This window comes from Heterodontus francisci, chromosome 28, assembly GCF_036365525.1.
Source record: "Heterodontus francisci isolate sHetFra1 chromosome 28, sHetFra1.hap1, whole genome shotgun sequence".
Taxonomy (NCBI): domain Eukaryota; kingdom Metazoa; phylum Chordata; class Chondrichthyes; order Heterodontiformes; family Heterodontidae; genus Heterodontus; species Heterodontus francisci.
In genome coordinates this window covers 20238910-20266901 of record NC_090398.1, presented here as the reverse complement: position 1 = coordinate 20266901, position 27992 = coordinate 20238910, and the positions used below count along the sequence as shown (strand labels likewise).

At 42.2% G+C, this 27992-nt stretch overlaps 1 protein-coding gene across 5 annotated transcripts; it reads left to right on the top strand.

Annotated features, from left to right (window-relative positions):
• Positions 1-290: 290 nt before the first annotated feature.
• Positions 291-27992, top strand: LOC137385121 (probable G-protein coupled receptor 139). Of its 5 annotated transcripts, none has more exons than XR_010977737.1 (3): positions 22810-23027; positions 23437-26666; positions 27201-27992. XR_010977737.1 is itself a non-coding variant. In XM_068059919.1 (3 exons), the coding sequence occupies exons 1-3, from the start codon at positions 22913-22915 to the stop codon at positions 27590-27592; spliced, it is 819 nt and encodes a 272-aa protein (XP_067916020.1). In that variant the 5' UTR covers positions 22810-22912; the 3' UTR covers positions 27593-27992. The 5 variants fall into 5 exon arrangements, 4 of the variants coding, with proteins under 4 accessions (XP_067916017.1, XP_067916020.1, XP_067916016.1 ...); XM_068059919.1 differs by having other exon boundaries at positions 23437-23748; XM_068059916.1 differs by lacking the exon at positions 22810-23027 and adding an exon at positions 291-682 and having other exon boundaries at positions 23437-27992.

Sequence of the window (27992 nt, the reverse complement as noted above, 5' to 3'; positions counted from 1 at the left end):
AACAGAAATACATTTGGAAAGGCCGCAGTTTCTTCGGGAGAGAATCATAATTGTCACCAAGTTCACTGTAAGAAAGAGAGACGATATAAATAATGTTATAGTGGCTGTTTGAAATATATACGGTGATATCTCTTGACAGCATTTTCCTCCATTCAGTGTGCTTATATAAGATTAGCTGTGGAGACATTTCCTGGGAAACCTGACCATATATTTTAATGAGCTGCTATAGTGCTCATTCTGCACGGGTGACACTTGATTCTTTGTATAAGACCTTCAAAGAACATTATAACATCGGTAAGGCTATCAAATTGAGGAAAACAGAGAAAGTGTGGACACCCGGTACACAAGTTTGCTCCATAACCACCACTGTGTAATGACGGCATCGGGAAACACGTTTTGTTACTCAACATGTGGTGTTAACAGATTACGAACAAATGGTTAATAATGGTTCACCAAGGACGCCCAGGGCTGCGACAATCGGGTAGTAAATGTCTTTCATCAGCAGAATAGCTGGTTTCCCCATTTTATGTGAGATCGGATGAAAGCTGTAGGAGTTGAAGAACTGACTCACGTCTGAGCCTGTGAGAAGGAACCTATATTTATGTGCAAATGAAACCTCCAAGGAGTCAATCAGCTTTCATCATAATGAGCATTGGTTGTAGTCATTTAACAAATAGACTCGGTAAGTTTTTTTTATTACAATACAGAACTAGGGCAAAAGGTTAACACTGAGACAGTTTTAACCATACACAATTAAAACTTACTTTAAAATTTGAACGAATGTGGATCCTATTCCCACAGGATCAGTCAACATATTCTTTGCATGAATTGTCCTGATGCAGTCCTACACTCCAACCTATTGATTCAAAACCTGCCGATCAGGTAGCAGAAGAAATCCTGCAATATTTGTGATGAAAATTGCCCTGCAGCAATGCTGGTGATTTTAGTCTTCTGACATTAGTGAGACCAATACATGTACACAAATGTCTGTACACTTATCCTTGTTAGAGTTACATCACATTCATACTCGAAGTGGCCATATTCCTCCAGTATTAGTGGCACCCTTTAATTATGCTAGAGTGAGCAGGATGTCCCTGTAATAGTGGTGTGCCGTCACTTAGAGGTGACCATGTTCCTTTGATACTAATAGCTCCTATGTTTACAATAACTGTGTCGATCCTCCTCTGCACTAGTGGCACCTGCAGTTCCAGAAGATGGAATCACCCTGCTTCAATACTAGTGTTTCGCTGCACTTACACTAGAGATAACAATTCTTTTCTGATGCTCGTGATTCCCTTTATTTATTCTAGAGGTGGCCACTGCTGGTAACCCTACACTTAGGTAAGGTAAACCCATATCCTTCTGGTACTTGTGATCATCTATAATTGCAATGGCAGTAACAGCGCTCCTCCGCTACTAATGATTCCCTACACCTACATAAGAACTAAGGAACATAAGAAATAGGAGCAGGAGTAGGTCATATGCCTCTCAAGCCTGCTCCACCACTCAAGATGATCACGGCTGATCGTCTGCCTCAACTCCACGTTCATGCCTATTCCTTCTCTTCCAATTCCATGAAAGGCTAAGAATATGTTTATCTCAGCCTTAAAGATGTTCATTCAACCATGTAGCCTCCACAATTCTCTGGTGTACACAATTCTAATGATTCACAACCCTTTGAGTGAAGATGTTTCTCTTGATCACAGTCCTAACCCTAACCCTAAACGCTTCTCCCGAGACTGTGCCTCCACATGTTCTGGATTCCCCACGAAGGGAAACAGCGTTTACACCAACAAACCCCTTCAGATTCTTATTTGTTTCAATTAGATCGCCTCCCATTCTTCTCAACTCCAGAGAGTGTGGGCCCAATTTACTCAGCCTCTCATCATAGGACAACTCACTCATTCCAGGAAACAATCTAGTGAACCATCGTTGTACTGCTTCCAAGGTGAGTATATTCTCCCTTATATATGGAGACTGAAGCAGTGCAAAGTACTCTCGGTGTGGTCTCATCAAAGCACTGTACAACCGCAGTGAGACATCCTTATTGTAGTACCCCGATCCTCTTGCAGTAAATGCCAACATCACATTTGCCTTCCTAATTGTTTGCTTTTCCTGCTTGCTAATTTCTGAATTCTTTGTCTGAGTATACCACGTCCGTCAGAACATCAATATTTTGAAGTTTCTCGCCTATTAAAAAATCAGCTTTCTTTTTCTTACTACCAACGTGACTAACTTCACACTTCCCTATATTATTCGCCATCTACCACGACGTTGCCCACTCACTTCACCTGTCGAAATCTCTTTGCAACCTCTTTGCACTATTCCAGTGCAAGTGCAACCTTAACAATTGCACTAGAAGTAATCGTATATCTCTGGTATTGGTGGTATCCTACACTGACACGGAAAAGTTTTCCTCCAGTATGAATGCTAGACCCGCACAAGAAGTAGACAGCAAGTTCCTCCAGCATGAGTGGTGACTGGAAATCACACGAGAGATGAACTTCCAACACCGATATGTGTAAAACGCTACACTTCAATAGAGGTACCATTCTTGCTCCAGTGCTAGTAGTAAACAAACATTTAGACGAGAGGTAAACATTTTCCACTCGTACTGATGGTGCCCTATCCTGAGGCTAGATGAAACTGTTTTCCTCTGAAATACAGTAGAGATGTCGATGCTGCTTCAATACTAGTGGTACCCTACAATTACACTAATGATGACAATTGTCCTCTGGTACGAGTGGTGAACTTAACTTATACTAGATATGATAGTGCCCAACTGGTACCACGAGTAACACACAGTTAGATCAGAAATGTTCATGCTCCTATGGTGCCACATCAACTACACTAGATGTGACCGTGCTCCCCTGGTGCTAGTGGTGTGTCTACTGTCACAAGAGCTTACTTTTGTGTTGAAAGCTGGGAAAAGGGATTTTCTGTGAAGATTGAAGGATGAGGCTTGTTGTTTGAAGATTGCACATTGCAAGACCTTTTTCCAAGAAACCAGGAAGATTATGACTGTCATATGGGTAGGCGGTGGCGTAGTGGTATTGTCACTGGACTAGTAACCCAGAGACTCAGGGTATTCCTCTGGGGACATGGGTTCGAATCCCACCACAGCAGAAGGTGGAATTTGAACTTAATAAATATCTGGAATTAAAAACTCGTCTAATGATGGCCATGAAACCATTGTCGAATGTTGTAAAAACCCATCTGGTTCACTAATGTCCTTTAGGGAAGGAAATATTCAGTCCTTACCTATCATGTGACTCCAGACCCACAGCGATGTGGTTAACTCTTACATGCCCTCTGAAATGGCCTAGCAAGCCACTCAGTTGTACCTAACCGCTACGAAGTCTATAAAAAGGAATGAAACTAGACGGACCACCCGGCATCGACCTAGGCACCGGAAACAACAACGGCAAACCCAGCCCTGTCGATCCTGCAAAGTCCTCCTTACTAACATCTGGGGGCTTGTGCCAAAGTTGGGAGAGCTGTCCCACAGACTAGTCAAGCAACAGCCTGACATAGTCATACTCACCGAATCATACCTAACAGACAATGTCCCAGACACTGCCATCACCATCCCCGGGTACGTCCTGTCCCACCGGCAAGACAGACCCAGCAGAGGTGGTGGCACAGTGGTATACAGTAGGGAAGGAGTTGCCCTGGGAGTCCTCAACATCGACGCCGGACCTCATGAAGTCTCATGGCATCAGGTTAAATATGGGCAAGGTAACGTCCTACTGATTACCACCTACCGCCCTCCCTCAGCTGATGACTCAGTACTCCTCCATGTTGAACACCAATTGGAGGAAGCACTGTGCGTGGCAAGGGCACAAAATGTACTCTGGGTGGGGGACTTCAATGTCCATCACCATGAGTGGCTCGGAAGCACCACTACTGACCGAGCTGGCCGAGTCCTAAAGGACATGACTGCAAGACTGGGTCTGCGACAGGTGGTGGGGGAACCAACACGAGGGAAAAACATACTCAACCTCATCCTCACCAATCTGCCTCCCGCGGATGCATCTGTCCATGACCGTATTGGTAGGAGTGACCACCGAACAGTCCTTGTGGAGACGAGGTCCCGCCTTCACATTGAGGATACCATCCATCGTGTTGTGTGGCACTACCACCGTGCTGAATGGGATAGATTTTGAACGGATCTAGCAATGCAAAACTGGGCATCCATGAGGTGCTGTGGTCCATCAGCAGCAGTAGAATTGTACTCAACCACAATCTGTAACCTCATGGCCCGGCATATCCCCCACTCTACCATTACCATCAAGCCAGGAGACACACCCTGGTTCAATGAAGAGTGCAGGAAGGCATGCCAGGAGCAGCACCAGACACACCTCAAAATGAAGTGTCAACCTGGTGAAGCTACAACCCAGGACTACTTGCATGCCAAACTGCGTAAGCAGCATGCGATAGACAGAGCTAAGCGATCCCATAACCAACGGATCAGATCTAAGCTCTGCAGTCCTGCCACATCCAGCCGTGAATGGTGGTGGACAATTAAACAACTAACTGGAGGAGGTGGCTCCACAAATATCCCCATCCTCAATGATGGGGGAGCTCAGCACATCAGTGCGAAAGATTAGGCTGAAGCATTTGCAACAATCTTCAGCCAGAAGTGTCGAGTTGATGATCCATCTCGGCCTCCTCCTGAAGTCCCCAGCATCACAGCTGCCAAACTTCAGCCAATTCGATTCACTCCACGTGATATCAAGAAACGACTGAAGGCACTGGATACTGCAAAGGCTATGGGCCCTGACAATATTCCAGCAATAGTACTGAAGACCTGTGCTCCAGAACTTGCCGCGTCCCCAGCCAAGCTGTTCCAGTACAGCTACAACACTGGCATCTACCCTGCAATGTCGAAAATTGCCCAGGTATGTCCTGTGCACAAAAAGCAGGACAAATCCAACCCGGCCAACTACCACCCCATTAGCCTACTCTCAATCATCAGTAAAGTGATGGAAGGTGTCATCAACAGTGCCATGAAGCGGCACTTGCTTAGCAACAACCTGCTCAGTGATGCTCAGTTTGGGTTCTGCCAGGGCCACTCAGCTCCTGACCTCATTACAGCCTTGGTTCAAAGTTGGACAAAAGAGCTGAACTCAAGAGGTAGGTGTGAGTGACTGCCCTTGACATCAAGGCAGCATTTGACCGAGTATGGCATCAAGGAGCCCCAGCAAAACTGAGGTCAATGGGAATCAGGGGGAAACCCTCCGCTGGCTGGAGTCATGCCTCGCGCAAAGGAAGATGGTTGTGGTTGTTGGAGGTCAACCATCTGAGCTCCAGGACATCACTGCAGGAGTACCTCAGGGTAGTGTCCTAGGCCCAACCATCTTCAGCTGCTTCATCAATGACCTTCCTTCAATCATAAGGTCAGAAGTGGGGATGTTCGCTGATGATTGCACAATGTTCAGCACCATTCGCAACTCCTCAGATACTGAAGCAGTCCGTGCAGAAATGCAGCAAGACCTGGACAATATCCAGGCTTGGGCTGATAAGTGGCAAGTAACATTTGCGCCACACAAGTGCCAGGCAATGACCATCTCCAACAAAAGAGAATCTAACCATCTCCCCTTGACATTCAACGGCATTACCATCGCTGAATCCCCCACTATCAACATCCTAGGGGCTACCATTGACCGAAAGCTGAACTGGAGTAGCCATATAAATACCGTGGCTACAAGAGCAGGTCAGAGGCTAGGAATCCTGAGGCGAGTAACTCACCTTCTGACTCCCCAAAGCCTGTCCACCATCTACAAGGCACAAGTCAGGAGTGTGATGGAATACTCTCCACTTGCCTGGATGGGTGCAGCTCCAACAACACTCAAGAAGCTCAACACCATCCAGGACAAAGCGGCCCGCTTGATTGGCACCCCATCTACAAACATTCACTCCCTCCACCACCGATGCACAGTGGCAGCAGTGTGTACCATCTGCAAGATGCACTGCAACAACGCACCAATGCTCCTTCGACAGCACCTTCCAAACCCGCGACCTCTACCAACTAGAAGGACAAGGGCAGCAAATACATGGGAACACCATCACCTGCAAGTTCCCCTCCAAGTCACACACCACCCTGACTTGGAACTATATCACTGTTCCTTCACTGTCGCTCGGTCAAAATCCTGGAACTCCCTTCCTAACAGCACTGTGGGTCTACCTACCCCACATGGACTGCAGCGGTTCAAGAAGGCAGCTCACCACCACCTTCTCAAAGGCAATTAGGGATGGGCAATAAATGCTGGCCTGGCCAGCGACGCCCACATCCCGCGAATGAATTTTAAAAAATGACTTGACTGTTAAAAAAAGTTAGTTTCGTTTTGTCATTGAAAGAGACCAGTGAACAGTGCAAGGAGCAGGCTTTTAAATCTGTTCATATACCAGTCTAATTCCCTTTTGAATGCTTCAGTTGAACCTGCCTCCACCACATTCTCAGGCAGTGTATTCTAGACGTAAAGCACTCACTGCATGAAAACGTTTTTCCTCATGTCACTTTTGCTTCTCTTATCAAATACTTTAAATCTGTGCTCTTTAGTTCTCGATCCTTTCTCGAGTGGGAAAGGTTTATTTCTATCTACTCTGTCAAGACCCCTCATGATTTTGAATACCTCTATCAAATCACGTGTCAGCCTTCTCCGGTCCAAGGAAAGCAGTCCTAACTTCTCCATTATATCCTCATAACTGAAATTCCTCATCCCTGGAACCATTCTCATGAATCTTTTCTCTACTCTGTCCAATGCCCTCGCATGTTTCTTCAAGTGTGACACACAGAATTAGATGCAATACTCCAGTTGAGGCCAAAATAATGCATAATGTAAGTTCAACATAACTTCCTTGCTCTTGGACACTATGCCCCTATTAATAAAGCCCAGAATACTGTATGCTTTATTAACCGTGCTTTCAGCTTGTCCTACCACCTTCAATGAGTTATGCACATATATACCTAGATTCTTCTGCTCCTGCACCCCGTTTCGAATTGTACCCGTTGCTCTATATTGCATCTGCATGCTCTTCCTACCAAAATAAATCTCTTCACATTTCTCTGTGTTCACCTTCATCTGCCGCCTGTCTGCCCATTCTACCAACTTGTCTATGTCCTTTTGATGTCCTACACTACCCTTCTCACAGTTCATAATGCTTCGAAGTTTCGTATCATCTGAAAAGTTTGAAATTGTGTGCTGTCCACCAAGTTCTAGGTCATTAATATATAACAGGAAAAGCAAGGGTCCCAACACCGATTCCTGAGGAACTCCACTACAAAACTTCCTCCAGCCCAAAATACATCCATTAACCACTACTCTTTGTTTCCTGTCACTCAGCAAATTGTGTATTTATGTTGCTACAGTGCCTTTATTCCATGAGCTACAAGTTTGCTCACATGTCTGTTGTGAGGCATTGTATCAAACGACTTTTGAAAGTCCATGTACACCACATCAACAGCATTTCTCTCATCAACCCTCTCTGTAACCTCCGCAAAAAAATTCAGAAGATTATTTAAACATAATTTTCCTTTAAAAGCGCCATGCTGGCTTATCTTAATTAACTCAGATTTGTCCGCGTGACTATTGATTTCGTCCCAAGTTATTTTTTTCTAGGAATTTTCCCACCCCCAAAGTTAAACTGCCTAGCCTGTAGTTGCTGGGCTTATCTTTACACCGTTTTTTGAACAAGGGTGTAACGTTTCCAATTCTCCAGTCTTCTGGCACCACCAGAAGACAGACAAATTATGGCCCGTGCCTCTGGGATTGTCACGCTAACTTCCATCAGTATCCTTGGATGCATCTCATCCGGCCTTGGTGCTTTATCCACTTTAAGTACAGACAGCTTATCTAATATTTTATCAGTTTTAAACCCCTCTAGTGTCTGACTTCCCTCCTCTTTCAACATTGCCTGGGTTGCATCTTCTTCCTTGTTAAAGACAAATGCAAAATATTCATTTAATACCGCAGCTATGCCCTCTGCCTCCATGTGTAAATCCCATTCTTGGTCCCTAATCCGGCCAACTCCTCCTTTTACCACCCTTTTACTATTTATATGCCTATAGAAAACTTTGGGATTTTCTTTCAGGCTAGCTGCCAGCCTCTTTTCATGCTCTCTCTTTGCTTCTCTTATTTGCTTTCTCACTTCCCCTCCAGACCTTCTATATTCAAACTGGTTCTCAACAGTATTTTCTACCTGGCATCTGTCATGAGCACACTTTTTCTTCTTTATCTTAATCTCTACTTCTTTTGTCATCCAGGGAGCTCTGGATTTGTTTGCCCTACTTTTCCCTTTCGAGGGAACACACGTTGACTGCCTGAACTATCTCTTCTTTGAAGGTAGCCCATCTTTCATCTATCGTTTTCCTGCCGGCTTTTGACTCCAATTTATTCTCCCCAGCTCCATATTTACCTCATTGAAGTTGGCCTTCCCACAGTTAATTGATCCTATCCTTGATTGCTCTTTGTCCTTTTGCGGAGTCAGCCTAAACATTATGATTCAGTGATCACTACCCCTCAATGTTCTCCTACCAATACTTGGTCCACTTGGCCCACCACATTCCTAAGAGCCAGGTCTAGCGATGCCTCCTTTCTCGTTGGGCTAGCAACATACTGTTGTAGAAAAGAAGCCTTGCATCTCTTCGAAAGAAATCCTGCCTGAAGAGAGGGAAAGACCCAGGAAAAGGGGAGTTGCTACTCTATGTGGAGGAAGATTGCTTTGCAGAGAGATAGCCCCTGCATTTTAAAGGTAACCGATTTCAACTGCCTCCAGTCTCTGCAGAATTCCTGCCTCAAGAGTGATTCCTTTTACTCCTGTGTTTTGGGAGATCCTGAAATTTCAAGAAAGATTCTACTGTTCTGCTATTTCAAAATCCAAATAGACCTGTTGCTGAAAGATCTGTGCGACTCTTGCTGCAAACAAATTACCTTTAATGCCCAACCCTCATCAGTCTCACCTGGAGAGAGCAGCAAGCAGAACAAAACTTACTCCAAAATTCTGTTCGAGCTGGTCAACAAGCACCTGCACATTTCTCCAGACAGGATGTCCATCGTGTTCCAAGACCTAGATGCTGCTAATTATGGCTGGAATAGCACCACCTTCTGATCCAGAGCATTCCTAAATGATCACTGTAGTAAAAAATGTGATCACTGCCCCTCAATGTTCTCCTTCGAGTGGCATCTGAGTATTTGACTCCAGGACTCCTCAAGGATCTGGAAATACCCAGCAGACTGTGACAACCAATTATTTATTATTCCGAAGAAACCGTTGCAACTCGAAACACCCTTTTCCCCCGGTTGACTGGTTTTTGAATGTATGTGTGTGTCCATGAGGGTCAGGAAGAATATGAAGTTCTAAAATCTTTTCATGTATATAGATTTATCCCATTATTGTTTAAGATTTAGTTTATTAATAAATAGGTAATTTTTGATGTTGTTTAAAGAAACTTGGTATGGTGTGCTTTACTCTGGGGGACAAATAGATCGTTTAATTTCGCTAATTCCGGTAGATGAGAATTGTTATTTGATATGCTATGACCTGTGAAATACTGGGACTGAATGAACAGTGCACTACTCCCGCCTTGGTCGTAACATATGAATTGGGGGTCTAGTGAGATTCAAATCCAACGCAAACTACGTGAATTATAAAGGGAGTAACAATTTGAAAGAGAGAGAAAAAAGGAACTAGCTTTCTTGTATAATCGGATGAAGCATGTACCATCAGAATGGCATTAGCAGTTGCAGCAGTTTTTTCTAGAAAAGGAGAAACTGCCCCTCAGTGACTTGAAAACTTTAACTAAGAATACAGTAAAAGAGTTGGCAGCACAATTAGAGTTAGAATTGAAACCAGGTTTTGCAAAAGCAGAGACAATTGACATAATAGCCCAATAATTAAAATTGGAGGAGGAGGAGGAGGAAGAAGAAAAAGAAGAAGAAGAAGAAGAAGAAGAAGAAGAAGAAGAAGAAAAGTTAGAGGGTGATTCAGTTGAATTGGTTAAGATTTAGTAAGAAATGAAAAAAAATCCTTGAGCAGTAAAAAGAACAAAGAAAACTTGAGACTGAGAAAGAATTGACAATGAAAAACCTTGAATTGGAAAAAAAGTGGAAAGGGAGAAAGAGAGTAAATTTAGGTTAAAAGAGAGGGAACTAAGTCAAAGGGGTGTTCTTGACTCCAGGGAAAATTATGGTCAGGAAGAATCTGAATCCAGCCCAAGACCCAGAGAAAGGCTGTTAAAAGTTATACAGGGTCTCCTGAGGTTTGCGTAAAGGGACATAGAGGCATTTTTCACTTCTTTTGAAAAAATAGCCAAACAAATGAAATGGTGAAAGGAAAGCGGGGCACTGCTTATACAAAGTGGGTTGATGGGCAGAGCTCACTAAGTTTATGCCATGCTTCCTGAAGAGGCTTCTACAGATTATGAGATGGCATAAAAGGCTATTCTCACTGCGTATGAGTTAGTCACTGAAGTGTACTGACAGAAGTTTCAGAACATAAAGAGAGTGGCTTGGCAGACTTGTGCAGAATTTAAGAGGGTAAAGCAAATTAACTTTGATCGATGGCAACGGGCATTAAATATGGAAGCCACGTTTGAGAAACTTAGAGAATTTATTCGTTTGGAAGAGTTTAAAAATTCAATCCCTCCAATAGTTAGATCTCATGAAGATCCAGGTAAGCAGCAGAAATCACTGATGATTTTGAGCTTGTTAATAATCCAAAACCCTTTGCCCATCACCCCCATAAACCCACAAAGTATAGAAAGTGGGAGAGTGAAAGGAAGGCAAGGAGCAGAGCAGGCTGTAGCTTTAATGGCAGATGTACAACCAGACACAAAGTGACTGAATGGATCAAGAATAAGATGCCTGAAAGTTATAATCATTTTTTGACAGAAGGGAAAGTAACTGCACATCCCTCAAGTAAGGCAAGCAAACCTGTCGTCATATTTAGAGATATAGGAGCGACAAACACTCTTTTACTGGGGAAAGGTATAACATTTCCACCAGAGACTGCACTGAATGCTAAGGGTTCAGTTAATGTTATTGGCGGAGAGTATGTACCCGTACCTTTGTATTGTGTACACCGAGAGTGTGACCTAATATCTGGGATGATAACTGTCAGAGTTGTCTATAGTTTACCTGCCCACAGAATTGACCTACTACAAATAAATGATTTATCTGGAGCAAGAGTATCAGTTTCTCCTGTGGTTTCAGAGAAACCAAGTGAAGTTAAAGAAATGGAACAAATACAGAAACATGTTCCAGAAATATTTCTTGTGTAAGTAGTAACCCAAGCAATGGATAAACAAGTTGCATTGTTGGAGGTAAAATTGGCACCACAAACAGATAGCTGAATATCTGAAACATTGCTAGGGAATTTAGATAATCCAAATGGTATGTTTTATAAATTTTCTATAATTGCAGCACAGCAAGCTGATCCAGAGTTACATAGAATAGCCCAGATGGCTTTGACAGAAGCTGAGCCAAATGGAGTTCCAGAAGGCTATTATGTTGAAGACGAGGTTCTATGGAGGAATGGAAATTTTCTCATAGGCCTGCTGATGAAAATTGGACAGTTGTTCTGCAGGTCGTGGCACCAACTAAATGTCACCAGGAATTATTAAGGTATGGTTATTGACATTTCTCTCGCAGGACATATGGGGATCTGGAAGACCAAATCATGTATATGTCAATATTATTACTGGCCAGGCCTTACAAAGGACGTGAAGCAGTTTGGTAGAATGTGCTAGATATGCCCAATGGTGGGAAAACTGCAAACTACGATAAAACTGGCACCACTAATTCCTATACCAGTTATTGAGGAACCATTTAGCAGTGTATAGGTAGACTGTGTAGGACCCTTGCCAAAAACAAAAGCAGGACATTATCATGTATATGGGTACTCGGTTTCTATTATTCATTTGAGAACAATTATTGCTAAAGTAGTAGTAGAGAAGTTAACTCAATTCTTTATGAGATATCAATTACCACTTGAAGTTCAATCGGATCAAGGTTCTAATTTCATGTTGAGGATATTTCAGTCATGGATAAGTCATGGGTAATTTGGGTATCAAACAGTTATAATCTTCAGCATGTCAGCCAGGGAGTCTTAGAAAGGTACGACCAAACTCTCACAACAATGATTAGAGCACAGTGTCACCAATATCTGCCTGATTGGGATAAAGGGCGAGACTTTCTTTCATTTCCCACTAGAGATTCACCAAATGAGTCCAAAGGTTGCCGTCCTTTTGAACTGGTTTCTCGACATGAAATAAAAGGTCCTCTAAAACTCATCAGAGATAGGTTCTTAGAACAAATGAATGAACCTACGCACCTGTGTTCCGGGATAGGCTCACAAAAAACTTGCAACCTGGCTTAGGAACACCTTAAAGCATTCCAAGTCAATATGAAAAAATGGTCAGACATGAACGGAAAGACCCTAAATTTTCAACCAGGGGATGAGGATTATTACCTTTACAAGGTGAACCCTTAAAAGCACAGTTCAGTGGTCCATATGAATTGGTCAAAAATAGTGGTTAAGTAAATTACTTGATTGACACCCTGATCACTGGAAAAGAATCGGCTATATCATATCAATCTGTTAAAGCAATATTATTGCAGGGAGGGGGATAAGCCAGTACAGGTATGTCAGGTAATCGACACTGTTGAGATGGAACTTTTAGCATGCTTGGCAACACTTATCCTTGCCCCACTATATATCTGAGGTAGGATACTCTTGCTTTTGTGAATTCGCTTTTTGCCCGATTTAAAACTGAATCAGTGGCTTGTAATTTTTTAAACAGAGTTTCTAACTCTTTTATGTGTTCCTTCCAAGTGTTACTGTATATTAGCATATCAGCAAGATTCACGACACAGTTGGTAACACTGGCTACCCCTTGAATTGTCTATCTCTGAAACGCTGATGATACCTTTTTTTTTAGCCCAAATGGCATCACTTGGCATTGATAAAGACTGTCTGGTGTGACAAAAGCTGATATTTCTTTAGCTTGAGTTGTCAAAGGAATTTGCCAGTATCCCTTACACAAATCTTTTTTTGAAAGGAAAGATGGCACTGCCCACTCCGTCAATAGAGTCGTCCAAGCGACGAATTGTGTTGGAGTCTGCCTTCATTACCGCATTGACTTTTCTGCAGTCTATGCAAAGTCGAGTTGAACCATCAGGTTTAGATACTAAAACTATTGGTGAATACCAGCTGCTTTGACTAGGTTCAATTAAGTTGTCTTCCAGCATGTATTGGATTTCTGTTTTTACCGCAGCCTGATTGTGTGGCCTTAAACGGGAAGGATGCTGGTTTATAGGAATGGATTCCTCTACATCCACATCATGTGTGGATCAGAGTGTACATCCTGGCTTATCCCTACAGACTCTTTTAAATGCAGTGAATAGCCTTGTTATGTCTTCTCGTTGTTTTACATCCAAGTACGAGCATATGTTGTCCAATTTCCCTTGCCATTCTGTAATAGCTAACTGGATAATAAGAGTTTTAATCTGAGAATTATCTCAGCCTCCTTCTGCCTCATCCTCACTATTCTTTTCCTTCTCAACAGTGCAGATTACCGGACATACCTGTACTGGCTTATCCTCCTCCCTGCAATAATATTGCTTTAACATATTGATATGATACAGCCGATTCTTTTCCAGTGATCAGGGTGTCAATCAAGTAATTTACCATACCCACTTTTTGACCAATTTATATGGGCCCCTGAACCGTGCTTTTAATGGTTCACCCTGTAAATGTAATAATACTAATACTTCATCCCCTGGTTGAAAATTTAGGGTCTTTGCATTCTTGTCTGCCAATTTCTTTCATATTGACTTGGAATGCTTTAAAGTGGTCCTGAGCCACCTTGCAACCTTTTGTGAGCCTTTCCCAGAACACAGATACATAGTCTAGTATCGAAGGTTCATTCCTTTGTTCTAGGAAACTGTCTTTGATGAGTTTTAGAGGACCTCTTATTTCATGTCGAGAAACCAGTTCGAAAGGACGACGACCTTTGGACTCATTTGGTGAATCTCTAGTGGGAAATGAAAGAAAGTCTCGCCCTTTATCCCAATCATGCAGATATTCGTGAAGTATGTTTTTATCATTGTTTTGAGAGTTTGATCGTACCTTTATAAAGCTCCCTGTGTCTGTGGGTGATATGCTGAAGATTTTAACTGCTGGTTACCCAAATTACCCATGATTTCTTGAAATATCCCAGACATGAAATTAGAACCTTGATCCGATTGAACTTCAAGTGATAATTGATATCTTGTAAAGACTTGGTTTAACTTCTCTGCTACTACTTTCACAGTAATTGTCCTCAAAAGAATGGCCTCTACAAATCGAGGAGCCATATCCATGATAATGTGTATATATTGATGTCCTGCTTTTGTTTTTGGAAAGGGTCCGACACAGTCTACCTATACACTGCTAAATGGTTCCTCAATAACTGGTATAGGGTGCCAGTTTTATGGCAGTTTGCGGTTTTTCCACCATTTGGCATGTCTGGCCTAACATACAAAACTGCTTCACATCTTTTGCAAGGCCTGGCAGTTAATAATGTTGACTTATACGTGATTTGGTCTTTCAGATCCCCATATGTCCTGCAAGAGGAATGTCATTTGCTAACTTTAATAATTCCTGGCGTTATTTAGTTGGTACCACTACCTGTCGAACAACTATTCACTTTTCATCCACAGGTCTATCAGGCAATCTCCATTCCTCCATAGAACCCCGTCTTCGACATAAAAGCGTTCTGGAACTCCTTTTGGTTCAGCTTCTGTCAGAGCCAACTGTGCTTTTCTATGTAACTCTGGATCAGCTTGCCGTGCTGCAATTATGGAAGATTTGTCAAACATCTCATTTGGATTATCTTACTCCCCAAGCAAAGTTTCAGATACTCAGCTCTCTGTTTGTGGTGTTAATTTTACCTCCAATAGTGGAACTTGTTTAGCCATTGCTTGGGTCACTACGCACACAGAAAACATTCCTGGAACATGTTTCTGTATTTGTTCCATTTCATTAACTTCACTTGGTTTCTCTGCACCTACAGGAGAAACTGATACTCTTGCTCCAGCCAAAGAATTCCCTCGTAGTGTGCCAGTTCTGTCTACAGGCGAACTATAGTCATCTCTGACTGTTATCACCCCAGATGTTAAGTCACATTCTAGGTGCACTCAGTACAAAGCTACTGGAACGACTCTCCACCAATAACATTAACTAAGACTTTAGCATTCAGTGAACTCTGTGGTGGAAATGTTATACCTCACTGCAGTAAAATGGTTTGTGTTGCTCCTGCATCCTTAAGTATAACAATAGATTTGTCTACCTCGCTTGAGGGATATTAAGTTACATTTCCTTTTGGTAAAAAAAATCATGATAACTTTCAGGCAACTTATTCTTAACACATACAGTCATTTTGCATCTGGTTTTACAGCTGCCATTAAAGCTACAGCCTGCTCTGCTTTTCCTTAAGTCAGAGCCACTTTCTCTAAATTAGTTTTGAGTACACCAACAAGTCCGTTGTGTTTACCTCGCAACTTCCAGCATTCTGAACGAAGATGTCCCACCTTGTGGCAATAACACTTCATCTTTCGGACCTCACTTATACCCTCAGCACATTCCTTTCTGGCCTGAGGAGGGGATCCTGGGGCGTTACCAGCTGTTGCTTCTTGTCCCAGCTACTTGCCTTCCTTTCACTCTCCCACTTTCTATACATCGTGGGTTTGTGAGGGTGATGGACAAAGGATTTTGGCTTATTCATAAGCTCAAAATCATCAGCTATTTCCGATGCTTGCCTGGATTTTAAAACCTTCAGGTTCTCTACAAGAGTTCTCACTACTGGAGGGATTGAATTTTTAAATTCTTCCAAGAGGATCAATTCTCTAAGTTTCTCATACTTGGCTTCCATCTTTAATGCCCGTAGCCAATGATCAAAGTTCATTTGCTTTACCCTCTCAAACTGTACATAATTCTGCCCAGCCAATCTCTTTATGTTCTGAAACTTCAGTCAGTCAGCTTCAGGGACTAACTCATACGCAGCGAGAATAGGCTTTTGTGCCATCTCATAATCTGTAGAAGCTTCTTCAGGAAGCATGGCATAAGCTTCATGAGCTCTGCCCATCAACCTGCTTTGCAAAGCAGTGCCCAGCTTTCCTTTGGCCATTTCATTTGCTTTGCGATTTTTTTCAAAAGAAGTGAAAATGTCTCTATGTCTCTTTCCTCAAACCTCAGGGAGCTGGTATAAATTTTAACCGGTTTTCTCTGGGTCCTGAGATGGATTCAGCTTTTTCCCGGCCAGAATTTTCCTTGGAATCAAGACCACCCCTTTGTGTTCGTTTCATATCTTTTAACCTAAATTCCCTCTCTTTCTCCCTTTCCTCTTTTTCCAATTCAAGTTTTTTCATTGTCAATTCTTTCTCAGCCTCAAGTTTTCTTAGTTCTTTTTCCTGCTTGGTTTTGTTTCTTTTCTAACTAAATCTTAACCAATTCAACTGCATCACCTTCTTCTTCTTCTTCTTCTTCTTCTTCTTCTTCTTCTTCCAATTTTAATTGTTGGGCTATTATGTCACTTAACTCTGCTTTTGTAGAAACAGATTTCACCACTAACCACAATTGTGCTGTCAATTATTTTAGTTTAATCTTAGTTAAAGTATTCAAATCACTGAGGGGCACATTCTCCTTTTCGAGAAAAATTGCTGCAACTGCTAACGCCATTCTGATGGTATACACTTTACCCTATTATACAAAAAATCTGGTTCCTTTTCTTTCGCTTTTCAATTATTACTCCCCTGATAATTCACGTAATTAGCGTTGGATTTCAATCTCACAAGAGCGCCCAAATTAATATGTTATGACCAAGGCGGGACTAATGCAGTTTTAATCCAGTGCCACAGGTCGTAGCATATCAAATAAGGTTTCCCATCTATCGAAAATAGCGAATTTAACACTCTATTTGTCCCCCACAATAAAAAACACCATACTAGATTTCTTTAAACAACAACAAAAAATAACCATTCATTAATAAACTAAATTTTAAAAAATAGTGGAATAAATATATATATATATATGAAAAGATTCTGTAGCTTCTTATTCTTCCTAACCCTCATGCACACACACAGACATTCAAAAACCAGTCAACCAGGGGGAAAGGGTATTTTGTGTTGCAACGGTTTCTTTGGAATTGTAAACAATTGGTTGTCACAGTCTGCTGGATATTTCTGAATCCTTGAGATGCTCTGGAGTCGAATAGTCGAATGGCACTCGACGTCTTTCCAGGCGAGATTGATGAACAGTTTGTGATGGGTAGGCATTCAAGGCAATTTGCCTGTATGAAGCGTTGCACAGATCTTTCAGCAAAAGGTGTAGCAACAGGTTTACATGGATTTTGAAGTAGCAGTCTAACAGTAGAAACTTTCTTGAGAGTTCAGAATCTCACAAAAACACAGTCACAGGAATCACTTTTGAGGCAGGGATTCTTCAGAGACAGGAGACAGTAGAAATCTGTTACCTTTAAAATGCAGGGGTGTTCTCTCTGCAAAGCAATCTTCCTCTACAGAGAGTAAAAACGCGCCTTTTCATGGGTCTTTCCCTCTCTTCAGGCAGGTCAGAGCCACACCTTAAATGTAAAATATCTTTCGAAGAGATGCAATACCTCTTTTCTACGGCAGCATGTTGCTCGTCCAACGAGAAAGAAGGCACTGCTGAACCTGATTCTGGGAATAAGATGTGCCAAGTTGATCAAGTATTGACAGGAGAGAAAGCCAGGGTAATATTAATTAACAGCAGGAAGGCTGGGGTAAATAAATGGGAGTCAAAAGCTGGCAGGAAAACCAGGAGCTGAAGAACGGGCGACCTTCAAAGAAGAGATAGCTTGGGTAGGTCAAGGTATGTTCCCTGGAAAGGGGAAAAGTAGGGCTAACAAATCCAGAGCTCCCTGGATGACAAAAGAAGTAGAGATTAAGATAATGAGCAAAAAGTGTGCTTCTGACAGCTGTCAGGTAGAAAATACTATTGAGAACTAGTTTGAGACCGCGGTCCAGAGGGGAGGTGAAAAAGTAAGAGAAAAAGGGGAAGCAAAGCGAGAGCATGAAAAGAGGCTAACCTTAAAGAAAATCCCAAAGTTTTCAATGGGCATATAAATAATAAAAGGGTGGTAAAAGGAGGAATGGCCGATTATGGACCAGAAAGGGAGGCAAATGGCATAGCTGAGGTATGAAATGAATATCTTGCATCTGTCTTTACCAAGGAAGAGCTGCAACCCAGGCAATGTTGAAAGAGGAGGGAAGTCAGACACTAGAGGGGTTTAAAATTGATACAGAGGAAGTATTAGATAGGATGTCTGTACCGAAAGTGAATAAAGAACCAGGGCCGTATGAGATGCATACATGGATACTGAGGGAAGTGAGCATGGCATTCGCAGAGGCACTGGCCATAATTTTTCAGTCTTCCTTAGACTCGGGGGTGGTGCCAGAGGACTGGAGAAATGCAAACGTTACACCCTGTTCGAAAAAGTGTGTAAAGATAAGCCCAGCAACTACAAGCCAGTCAGTTTAACTTTGGTGGTGGGAAAACATCTAGAAAAAAAATAATTTGGGACAAAATCAATAGTCACATGGACAAATGCGAGTTGGTTAAGGAAAGCCAGCATAGATTTCATAATGGAAAATCATGTTTAAATAACATGCTGGTGTTTTTTGATGAGGTAGCAGAAAGGGTTGATAAGGACAATGCTGTTGATGGGGTGTACGTGGACTTTCAAAAGGCATTTGATGCAGTGCCACACAACAGATCTGCGAGCAAACTTGTAGCTCATGGAATAAAAGGCATGGTAGCAACATGGATGTGAAATTGGCTGAGTGAGAGGAAACAAAGAGTAGTGGTTAATAGATGTATTTTGGGCTGGAGGAAGGTTTATATTGGAGTTCCCCAGGGATCAGTGTTGGGATCCTTGTTTCTCCTGATATATATTAATGACCTAGACCTTGGTGTGCGGTGCACAATTTCAAAGTTTGCAGATTATATGAAACTTGGAAGCATTGTGAAAAGTGAGGAGGATTGTGCAGCACTTCAAAATGACATAGACAAGTAAGTGGAATGGGCAGACATGTGGCAGATGAAGGTCAACGCAGAGAAATATGAAGTGATTTATTTTGGTAGGAGGAGCATAGAAAGGCAACATAGAATAAAGGGTAAAATTCCAAAGGAGGTGCAGGAGCAGAAGGACCTAGGTGTATACGTGCATACGTCACTGAAGGTGGCAGGCCAGGTTCAGAACGGGGTTAATAAGGCATACAGTATCCTGGGCTTTATTAATAGTGGCATCGAGTACAAGAGCAAGGAAGTTATGTTGAACTTGTATCAGACATTATGTCTGCCTCAGCAGAAGTATTTTGTCCGATTCTGTGTGCCGCACTTCAGGAAAGATGTGAGGGCAGTGGAGAGAGTACAGAAAAGATTCATGAGAATGGTTCCAGGGATGAGGAATTTCAGTTATGAAGATAGATTGGCGAAGTTAGTTCTGTTTTCCTCGGAGAGGAGATGACTGAGACATGATTTGATAGAGGTATTCAAAATCATGAGTGGTCTGGACAGAGTAGGTGGAGAGAATGTTCCCACTCGTGAAAGGATTGAGAACGAAAGGGCACAGATTTAAAGTATTTGAAAAGAGAAGCAAAAGTAACATGAGGAAAGTCTTTTTCATGCAGTGAGTGGTTTAGGTCTGGAATGCGCTGCCTGAGAATGTGCTGGAGGCAGGTTCAATTGAAGCATCCGAAAGGGAATTAGATCATTATATGAACAAAAGGATTGTTGAGGGTTATGGGGAGAAGGCAGAGGAATGGGACTGAGGGAGTTGCTCTTTCAGACATGATCGCCGAATGGCCTCCTTCTGCGCTGTAACAAGTCTGTGATTTTGCAGAGAGTGGTAACACTTTTCTGGGTTTTCTTCTCTTTACAGGTAGGGTAAAGCAAATATTTCAAAGCCTGCTCCTTGCATAGTTCACTGGTCGATTTCAATCACAAAACGAAACTAAATTTTTTCAACAGTCGAGTCATATGACAATCATAAATCTTGCTTGTTTCTTGGGAACATGTCTTGCAGTCTGCACTCTTCAAACACCAAGCCTCATCCTTCAATGCTCACAGAAAATCCCTTTCCCCAGCTTTGAACAAAAAAAAAAGCTCTTGTGACAATAGACAGCAAGCACCAGCAGAGCACGGTCACATCTAGTGTAGCTGATGCAGAACCATTAGTAACAGAGGAGCATGAAGATTTCTCATGCAGTTGTGTGTTACTGGTGGTACCAGTTGAGTACTATCATCTCTAGTATAATTTCAGTTTACCACTCATACCAGAGGAGAATTGTCGTTGCTAGTGTAATTATAGGGCACCACTAGTACTGAAGCAGCATAGACATCTACTGTATTCCAGAGGAAAACAGTTTTATCTAGTCTCAGGATAGGGCACCATCAGTACGAGTGGAAAACTTTTACCTTTAGTCTAACTGTTGGGTTATGACTTGCACTGGAGCAAGAATTGTATCTCTATTGTCAGTGTAGTGTTTCACCCACATCGGGATTGAAAGTCCATCTGTAGTGTGAGTTCATGTCACCACTCATACTGGAGCAGCATAAGAACATCAGAACATGAGAACTAGGAGCAGGAGTAGGCAATTCAGCCCCTTGAGCCTACTCCACCATTCAATACGATCATGGTTTATCGCATCTTGACCTCAACTCCACTTTCCTGCCCGTTCTCCATAACCCTTCAACCCATTTCTAATTAAAAATCTGTCTAACCCCTCCTTAAATTTACCCAATGTCCCGGCATCCACTGCACTCTGGGGTAGTGAATTCCACAGATTCAGGCCCCTTTGAGAGAAGTAATTTCTCCTCATCTCTGTTTTAAATCTGCTACCCCTTATCCTAAAATCATGACTTCTCGTTCGAGATTGCCCCACAAGAGGAAACATCCTCTCTATGTCTACTTTGTCAATCGAGCACGGTCTCTTCTGCTTCATGTGCGGGTCTACCACTCACACTGGATGAACACTTTTTTTAAGTCTAAGTGTAGGGTACCACTAGTACATTAGAAGTACGATCATTTCCAGTGAAACTGTTGGGGTTGCACTTGTACTGGAGTAGCACAAAAAGGTTGCAAATAGATATAGACAGTTTAAGTGAGTGGGAAACATGGTGGCAGGTGGAGTATAATGTAGGGAAGTGTGGAGTTATTCACTTTGGTAGTAAGAAAAAGAAAGCTGATTTTGAAAAAGGTGAGTAACTTCTAGATGTTGATATTCAGACTCACCTGGGTATACTCGTACAAAGAACACAGAAAAACGGCATTCAGGAATAGCAAGCAATTAGGAAGGCAAATGTGATGTTGGCATTTACTGCAAGGGGATTGGGGGACTATAATAAGGATGTCCTGCTGTAGTTGTGCAGTGCTTTGATGAGACCATACTGAGAGTACTTTGCACGGTTTCGGTCTCCATATCTAAGGGAGATTAAACTCGCCTTGGAAGCTGTACAGCAATGGTTCTCTAGATTGGTTCCTGGGATGAGTGAATTGTCCTATGACGAGAGGCTAAATAAACTGGGCCTATACTGTCCGGAATTTAGAAAAGATAAGAAGCGACCTCATTGAAACAAATCAGAATCTGAAGGGGATTTGTTAGGGTAAATGCTGTGAATTGTTTCCCTTCCTGGCAATCTGGAAAATGTGGCGGCACAGTCACAGGGGTTAGGGTTAGGACTGTGATCAAGAGAAATTTCTTCACTCAAAGGGTTGTGATTCATTGGAAGTGTGAATCCCAGAGGATTGTAAATGGAGGATAGTGGAGGTGACATGGTTGAATGAACATGTTTAAGGCTGCGATTGACACATTATTAGCCTTTCATGAAATAGGGTGAGAGGGAGTGGGCGTGAAAGTGGAGTTGAGGCAGAAGATCAGCCGTGATCATCTTGAGTGGTGGAGCAGGCTTGAGAGGCATAAGGCTACTCCTGCTCCTATTTCTTATGTTCTTTAGTTCATAGATAAGTGCAGGGAACGATTAGTCATGGAGGAGCACTGTTACCTCCATTGCAAATATAGATGATCACAAGCACCAACAGAGTATGGATTTACTTTAAGTAAGTGTAGGGTTACCACTAGTTGTCACGTCTCGAGTAAATAAATGGAATTATGACTATCAGAAAAGAATTGTTATCTCCAGTGTAAGTGTAGGGAACCATTAGTATTGGAGCAGGATGACCACATCTTCTGCAAGTGTAGGTGCCACTATTACAGAGGGAGATAGCAAATTTACTGTAATCATCGGTGCAATTAGGATCAAAGGAACAGAGTCACCTCTAGAGTAAGTGACGGCACACCACTATTACAGGGACATCCTGCTCACTCTAACGTAATTGAAGAGTACCACTAATACTGGAGGAATAAGGCCACCTCTCGGGTGAATGTAGTGTAACTCTAACAAGGATAAGCATGCAGACCTCTATATACATGTACTGGTACTAGTCTCAGAAGACGAAAATCACCTGTATTGCTGCAGGACCATTTTCATCACAAATGAAGAAGGATTTCTTCTGCTGCCTGATCGGCAGGTTTTGAATCAATAGGTTGGATTGTAGGACAGCATCAGGACAATTCATGCAAAGAGAGCTACTTTGACTGGTCCTGTGGGAATAGGATCCATATTCGTTCAACTTGTAAATAATGTTTGAATTTTGCATTGTTAAAACTGTCTTAATATTTACCTGTTCCTTCGTTCTGAATTGTTAGAAAAAAACCAACTTACCGAGTGTATTTGTTAAATGACTACAACCAATGCTAATTATGATGAAAGCTAATTGACTCCTTGGAGGATTCATTTGTGCATAAATGTAGGTTCCCTCGCACAAACTCAGATGCGCACCAGAGCTTCAACTCCGACAGCTTCATTCTCACATAATATGAGGAAACCAGCTATTCTGCTGATCAAAGACATTTACTATCCATTTGTCGCAGCCCTGGGTGTCCTTGGTGAGCCATTAGAAACTATTTTTTCGTAATCTGTGTTGACTATCTCCCTGTTTAGACCATATGTTGCATAAGAAAACGTGTTTCCCCGATATCAGCATTACACAGTCGGTGGTTACTGGAGCAAACCTGTGAACCGGGGGGTCCACACTTTCTCTGTTTCCCTTAATATATTAGCCTTACTGATGTTAAAATGTTGTTTGAAGGTCCTATGCAAAGCATCAAGTGTCACCCATGCACAGTAAGTGTTACAGCAGCTCTTTAAAATATATGGTCAGGTTTCCTCGGAAATGGCTCCACAGCTAATCTTATATAATCACACTGAATGGAGTAAAATGTCGTTAAGAGATATCGCCATATATATTTCAAACAGTCACTAACACATTATTTATATCATCTCTCTTTCTTGCAGTGAACTTGGTGACAATTATGATTCTCGCCCGAAGAAATTGCGGTCTTTCCAAATGTATTTCTGTTTATATGGTGGCCATGGCAACAGCGGATCTCCTGGTTCTGATCATCAACGTAATAGTGTATCGTATTTTCAGCTATCACTTTCCATTTTCCTTTTTAACCTACAGTCCCGTGTGTAGGGTTATTCTATACCTATGTACTGTCAGCTTTGATTTGACTGTTTGGTTCACAGTCTTCTTCACATTTGACCGTTTTGTCGCTGTCTGTTTCGAGAAGTTTAAAGCAAGATATTGCACAGCAAGAAATGCAGGTCTGGTGATAACAGTGTTCTGTTTCTTGACATTTATCAAGAACATTCGCTTTTTATTTGCATACGAACCTGAGCAAATAATTAACAATGTGCAGTGGGGCTGTCGGGCAAGCATCGAATTTTTTTCCTCACCACTCGGTATAGCATGGGTCTGGTTTCATAGCGCCTGGGTCGTTTGGCTTCCTTTTACTTTAATTGTCGCATTTAATTGTTTAACTATTGGACGTATTTTAATGGCCAATAGAATCCGCAGGAAACTCCGGGGTAGCAGGAGTGAGAATCACAGTGATTCAGAAATGGAGAACCGAAGGAAATCCATTATTTTATTGTTCACTGTATCGGGCTGTTTTATACTGTTGTGGTTGACAGCTGCCGTGAGTTTCGTGTCGACCAGACTGACAAACACCAATAATTACCGAGGTGACCACACAGCCCCTGGATATATCGCCTATGAAACCGGAACTTGCCTTAAGTTTTTGACTTGTATTCAAAACCCTTGCATTTATGCAGCGACTCAGAGAAAATTCAGAGAAGAGCTGAAGAATGTGTTGAAATCTCTCTGGGCAGTGGTCCTGAGATTAGTCAGAAAATGTGGATAAAATTAGAGGAAGCTTGTTCACATCTGAAGCTCAATTTTAACTCATTTCCATCGTTCAACATCCTTTTTGGTAATGTGAAAAGTAGATTCGCACTTGTACACACTGTAGCAGTTTGTGGCAGTTTAATACCTTCATTACATTTTTTCTTCACACCTCCTTCATTGAGTAAACAGAACTGACTCCTGTAAATTCAGCACATTTCAAGTTCACGTTTCAAAGATAACAATGATGGGTTTCAGCAGTGGCGTTGGATATGTGAGTAACAGATGCAACCGCATTATATTAGAGATACTGGTGGAGCGTCATCAATCAGGTTTCATTTAGTGCAGAAATAGTCAAAGATCCTGGGATCATCCATATTGATAACATTCCGAGAAGCTTGTTGTGAATATTGATCCTCATTGATAATGGAACCAGAATTTTGTCACATTATAAGTTTACGAATGGAGGATACTGTCAGCGCTCGACACTAATCAATGTGAAAATTCACCTCCTTTGCCCCAGATATTTAATTAAAATGTCGATTGTACACTGACTGGTGTCTCCCACGCATCACAGTTTGAGCCTTCTTTCTGTGCTGTCCATAACAGTATCATGAGCAATAGTATTGCTGTTCAATCTCAATTTCCATAACTGAATGCGAAAGCAATGTAGCAATGAATAAATTGTTATAAACTTGTTTAATATTACATTCAAAGAAAGTTAACTGTAAAAACAAACCTGCCAGAAATTTTAAAAAAGTCAAACAGATAGAGTAGTTCATGTTGAGACGAACGTCTGCAGACTGTCGGAATTAGTATTTTTGGTAACTGTCGTCTTATGTTTGCACATTTTTCCAAGAAATAATTGGATAAATACCAGGAACCTTCAATTGGTTACAAAGTATTCATCGGCCATCTCTCTTCAATCTGCCAAGAACACCAAAGAATGGGAGCAGGTTCTCAATGAACAGGAGCTGCAGAATGTGGATGAACAGGCTCGAGGGACACAAATAATAATTTCCGAGATAAACGGCCTTCCTGGTGCAAGGTGAGGTGAGGTGAGAGTGACTGCCCTTGACATCAAGGCAGCATTTGACCGAGTATGGCATCAAGGAGCCCGAGCAAAACTGAGGTCAATGGGAATCAGGGGGAAAACCCTCCGCTGGCTGGAGTCATATCTCGAGCAAAGGAAAATGGTTGTGGTTGTTGGAGGTCAATCATCTGAGCTCCAGGACATCACTGCAGGAGTTCCTCAGGGTAGTGTCCAAGGCCCAACCATCTTCAGCTGCTTCATCAATGACGTTCCTTCAATCATAAGGTCAGAAGTGAGGATGTTCGCTGATGATTCCACAATGTTCAGCACCATTCGTGTCTCCTCAGATACTGAAGCAGTCTGTGTAGAAATGCAGCAAGACCTGGACAATATCCAGGCTTGGGCTGATAAGTGGCAAGTAACATTCGCGCCACACAAGTGCCAGGCAATGACCATCTGCAACAAGAGAGGATCTGACCATCTCCCCATGACATTCAACGGCATTACCATCGCTGAATTCCCCCACTATCAACATCCTAGGGGCTACCATTGACGAGAAACTGAACTGGAGTAGCCTTATAAATACCGTGGCTACAAGAGCAGGTCAGAGGCTAGGAATCCTGAGGCGAGTAATTCACCTCCTGACTCCCCAAAGCCTTTCCACCATCTACAATGCACAAGTCAGGAGTGTGATGGGATACTCTCCACTTGCCTGGATGGGTGTAGCTCCAACAACACTCAAGAAGCTCGACACCATCCAGGACAAAGCAGCCTGCTTGATTGGCACCCCATATAAAAACATTCACTCCCTCCACCACCGACGCACTGTGGCAGCAGTGTGTACCATCTACATGATCCACTGCAGCAATGCACCAAGGCTTCTGAGACAGCAACTTCCAAACACGCGACCTCTACCAACTAGAAGAACAAGGGCAGCAAAAACTAGGGAATACCATCACCTGCAAGATCCCCTCCAAGTCACACACCATTCTGACTTGGAACTATATCGCCATTCCTCCACTGTCGCTCGGTCAAAATCCTGGAACTCCCTTCCTAACAGCACTGTGGGTGTACCTACCCCAAATGGACTGCAGCGGTTCAAGAAGGCAGCTCACTACCACCTTCTCAAGGGCAATTAGGGTTGGGCAATAAATGCTGGCCTGGCCAGTGACGCCCACGTCCCATGAATGAATAAAATAAAAGGTCCACCACACCAAAAACAAAAAATTGGGAAAAGATCACGAGATTAAACAAGTGATGATAATTCTTTGCGAAAAGCTGCTAAGGCCACCGTTAGGATACCAGGTAAAGCTTCTGTCTCCTCATTTGGGAAAGATCATTAAATACAGAGATCAGATAGCGTTGTTACACCAGGATGGTGCCAGGGATCAGAACTGTACTGATGACGAGAAACAGGACATGGTATCTACATGCACTGGAGGAGAGAAAACTAAGAGAAAAGTGAATGCAGCTTTTAATGAAGAGAGGGAGATTATTCTGCCAAGTTGGTTAGTCAGTGGTAAATTTAACATTGTCGTACAGGGAATGAGCAGAGAGGTTAACCGAAAGATTGTTGGAAATTGGAATGTTTTGCTTCAGAGAATAGTTATGGGGAAATTAGATGTGTATTAGAAGCAGAAAAAGTAAATTTTGGTGAAAAGAGGAGGGCAGTGCTGTAACCCAGCACAGATAGACTGCGTCAAATGACCGAATCCTTCACAGAACATATCAATGGTTTTATAGTGTTACTGATGTGCATGATTTTTATCTTTTTTCTAAGATGCCACCATCCCCGTTGAGGTTCTATTAAACAAAACATTTAAAATAATCTGTTCACAGGAAGATGCCAGAGCTTCAATGGACACGGTTACCTTGCAGGTTGCCATTTATCAATAGCCTGCTTTCAATATATGATTACCACTCTGTGCAGTATCAGATTGCCCAATCCATTGCCTCATTCCGCATCGTTTGCAAATATTCCAGGGATTCGCAATTCCAGTTTTGAAGAAATTATCCGAAATTGCACTTTCTGTCAATACAACATAGAATTCCTTCAGATAAATGAACGTTTTAAGATGATGAGGAGATGGACAAAGTTCTTTTCTCAAATTCATCACGGTGACAATGAGTTCCATCATAACAATCTTCAAAATGTGAAATTAGAAATAGAATATTCCTGTCACGACATATACTTCAATGAAGAAGAAGAGAATGAGAATTCTAATACTTAACTGTATTTTGGAAATTCACAAATTTATCCTGACAGTTTGTAATGGGATAATCTGTGGCACCTGTCCCTCCTTTAATAAATCAGAAAAACCCTGACAGTTCAGTTAGCTGCACGTTATTGAAGTTCAAATAGAACAATTTTCGTTGTATTATTTTTAACGGGCCCTTACACAGCAGCAGGCACATGGAATATCCTATCCTTTGAATCCAACTATGATCTTAAGTCAGGAAGATCATGTTGTAGGAAAGCTGAGGTCTGGTATTCTGAAAGATAAACGCTGACAAATCAGACACATCCTGCATTCCCTCCTTTAATTCCTGATTAAGGAATTGTCTGGGATTGGTGGGAAGCGGCCAGGTGGGGTGGTTACCTCCTCGTGTTGATGGAGGGATGAATGATGT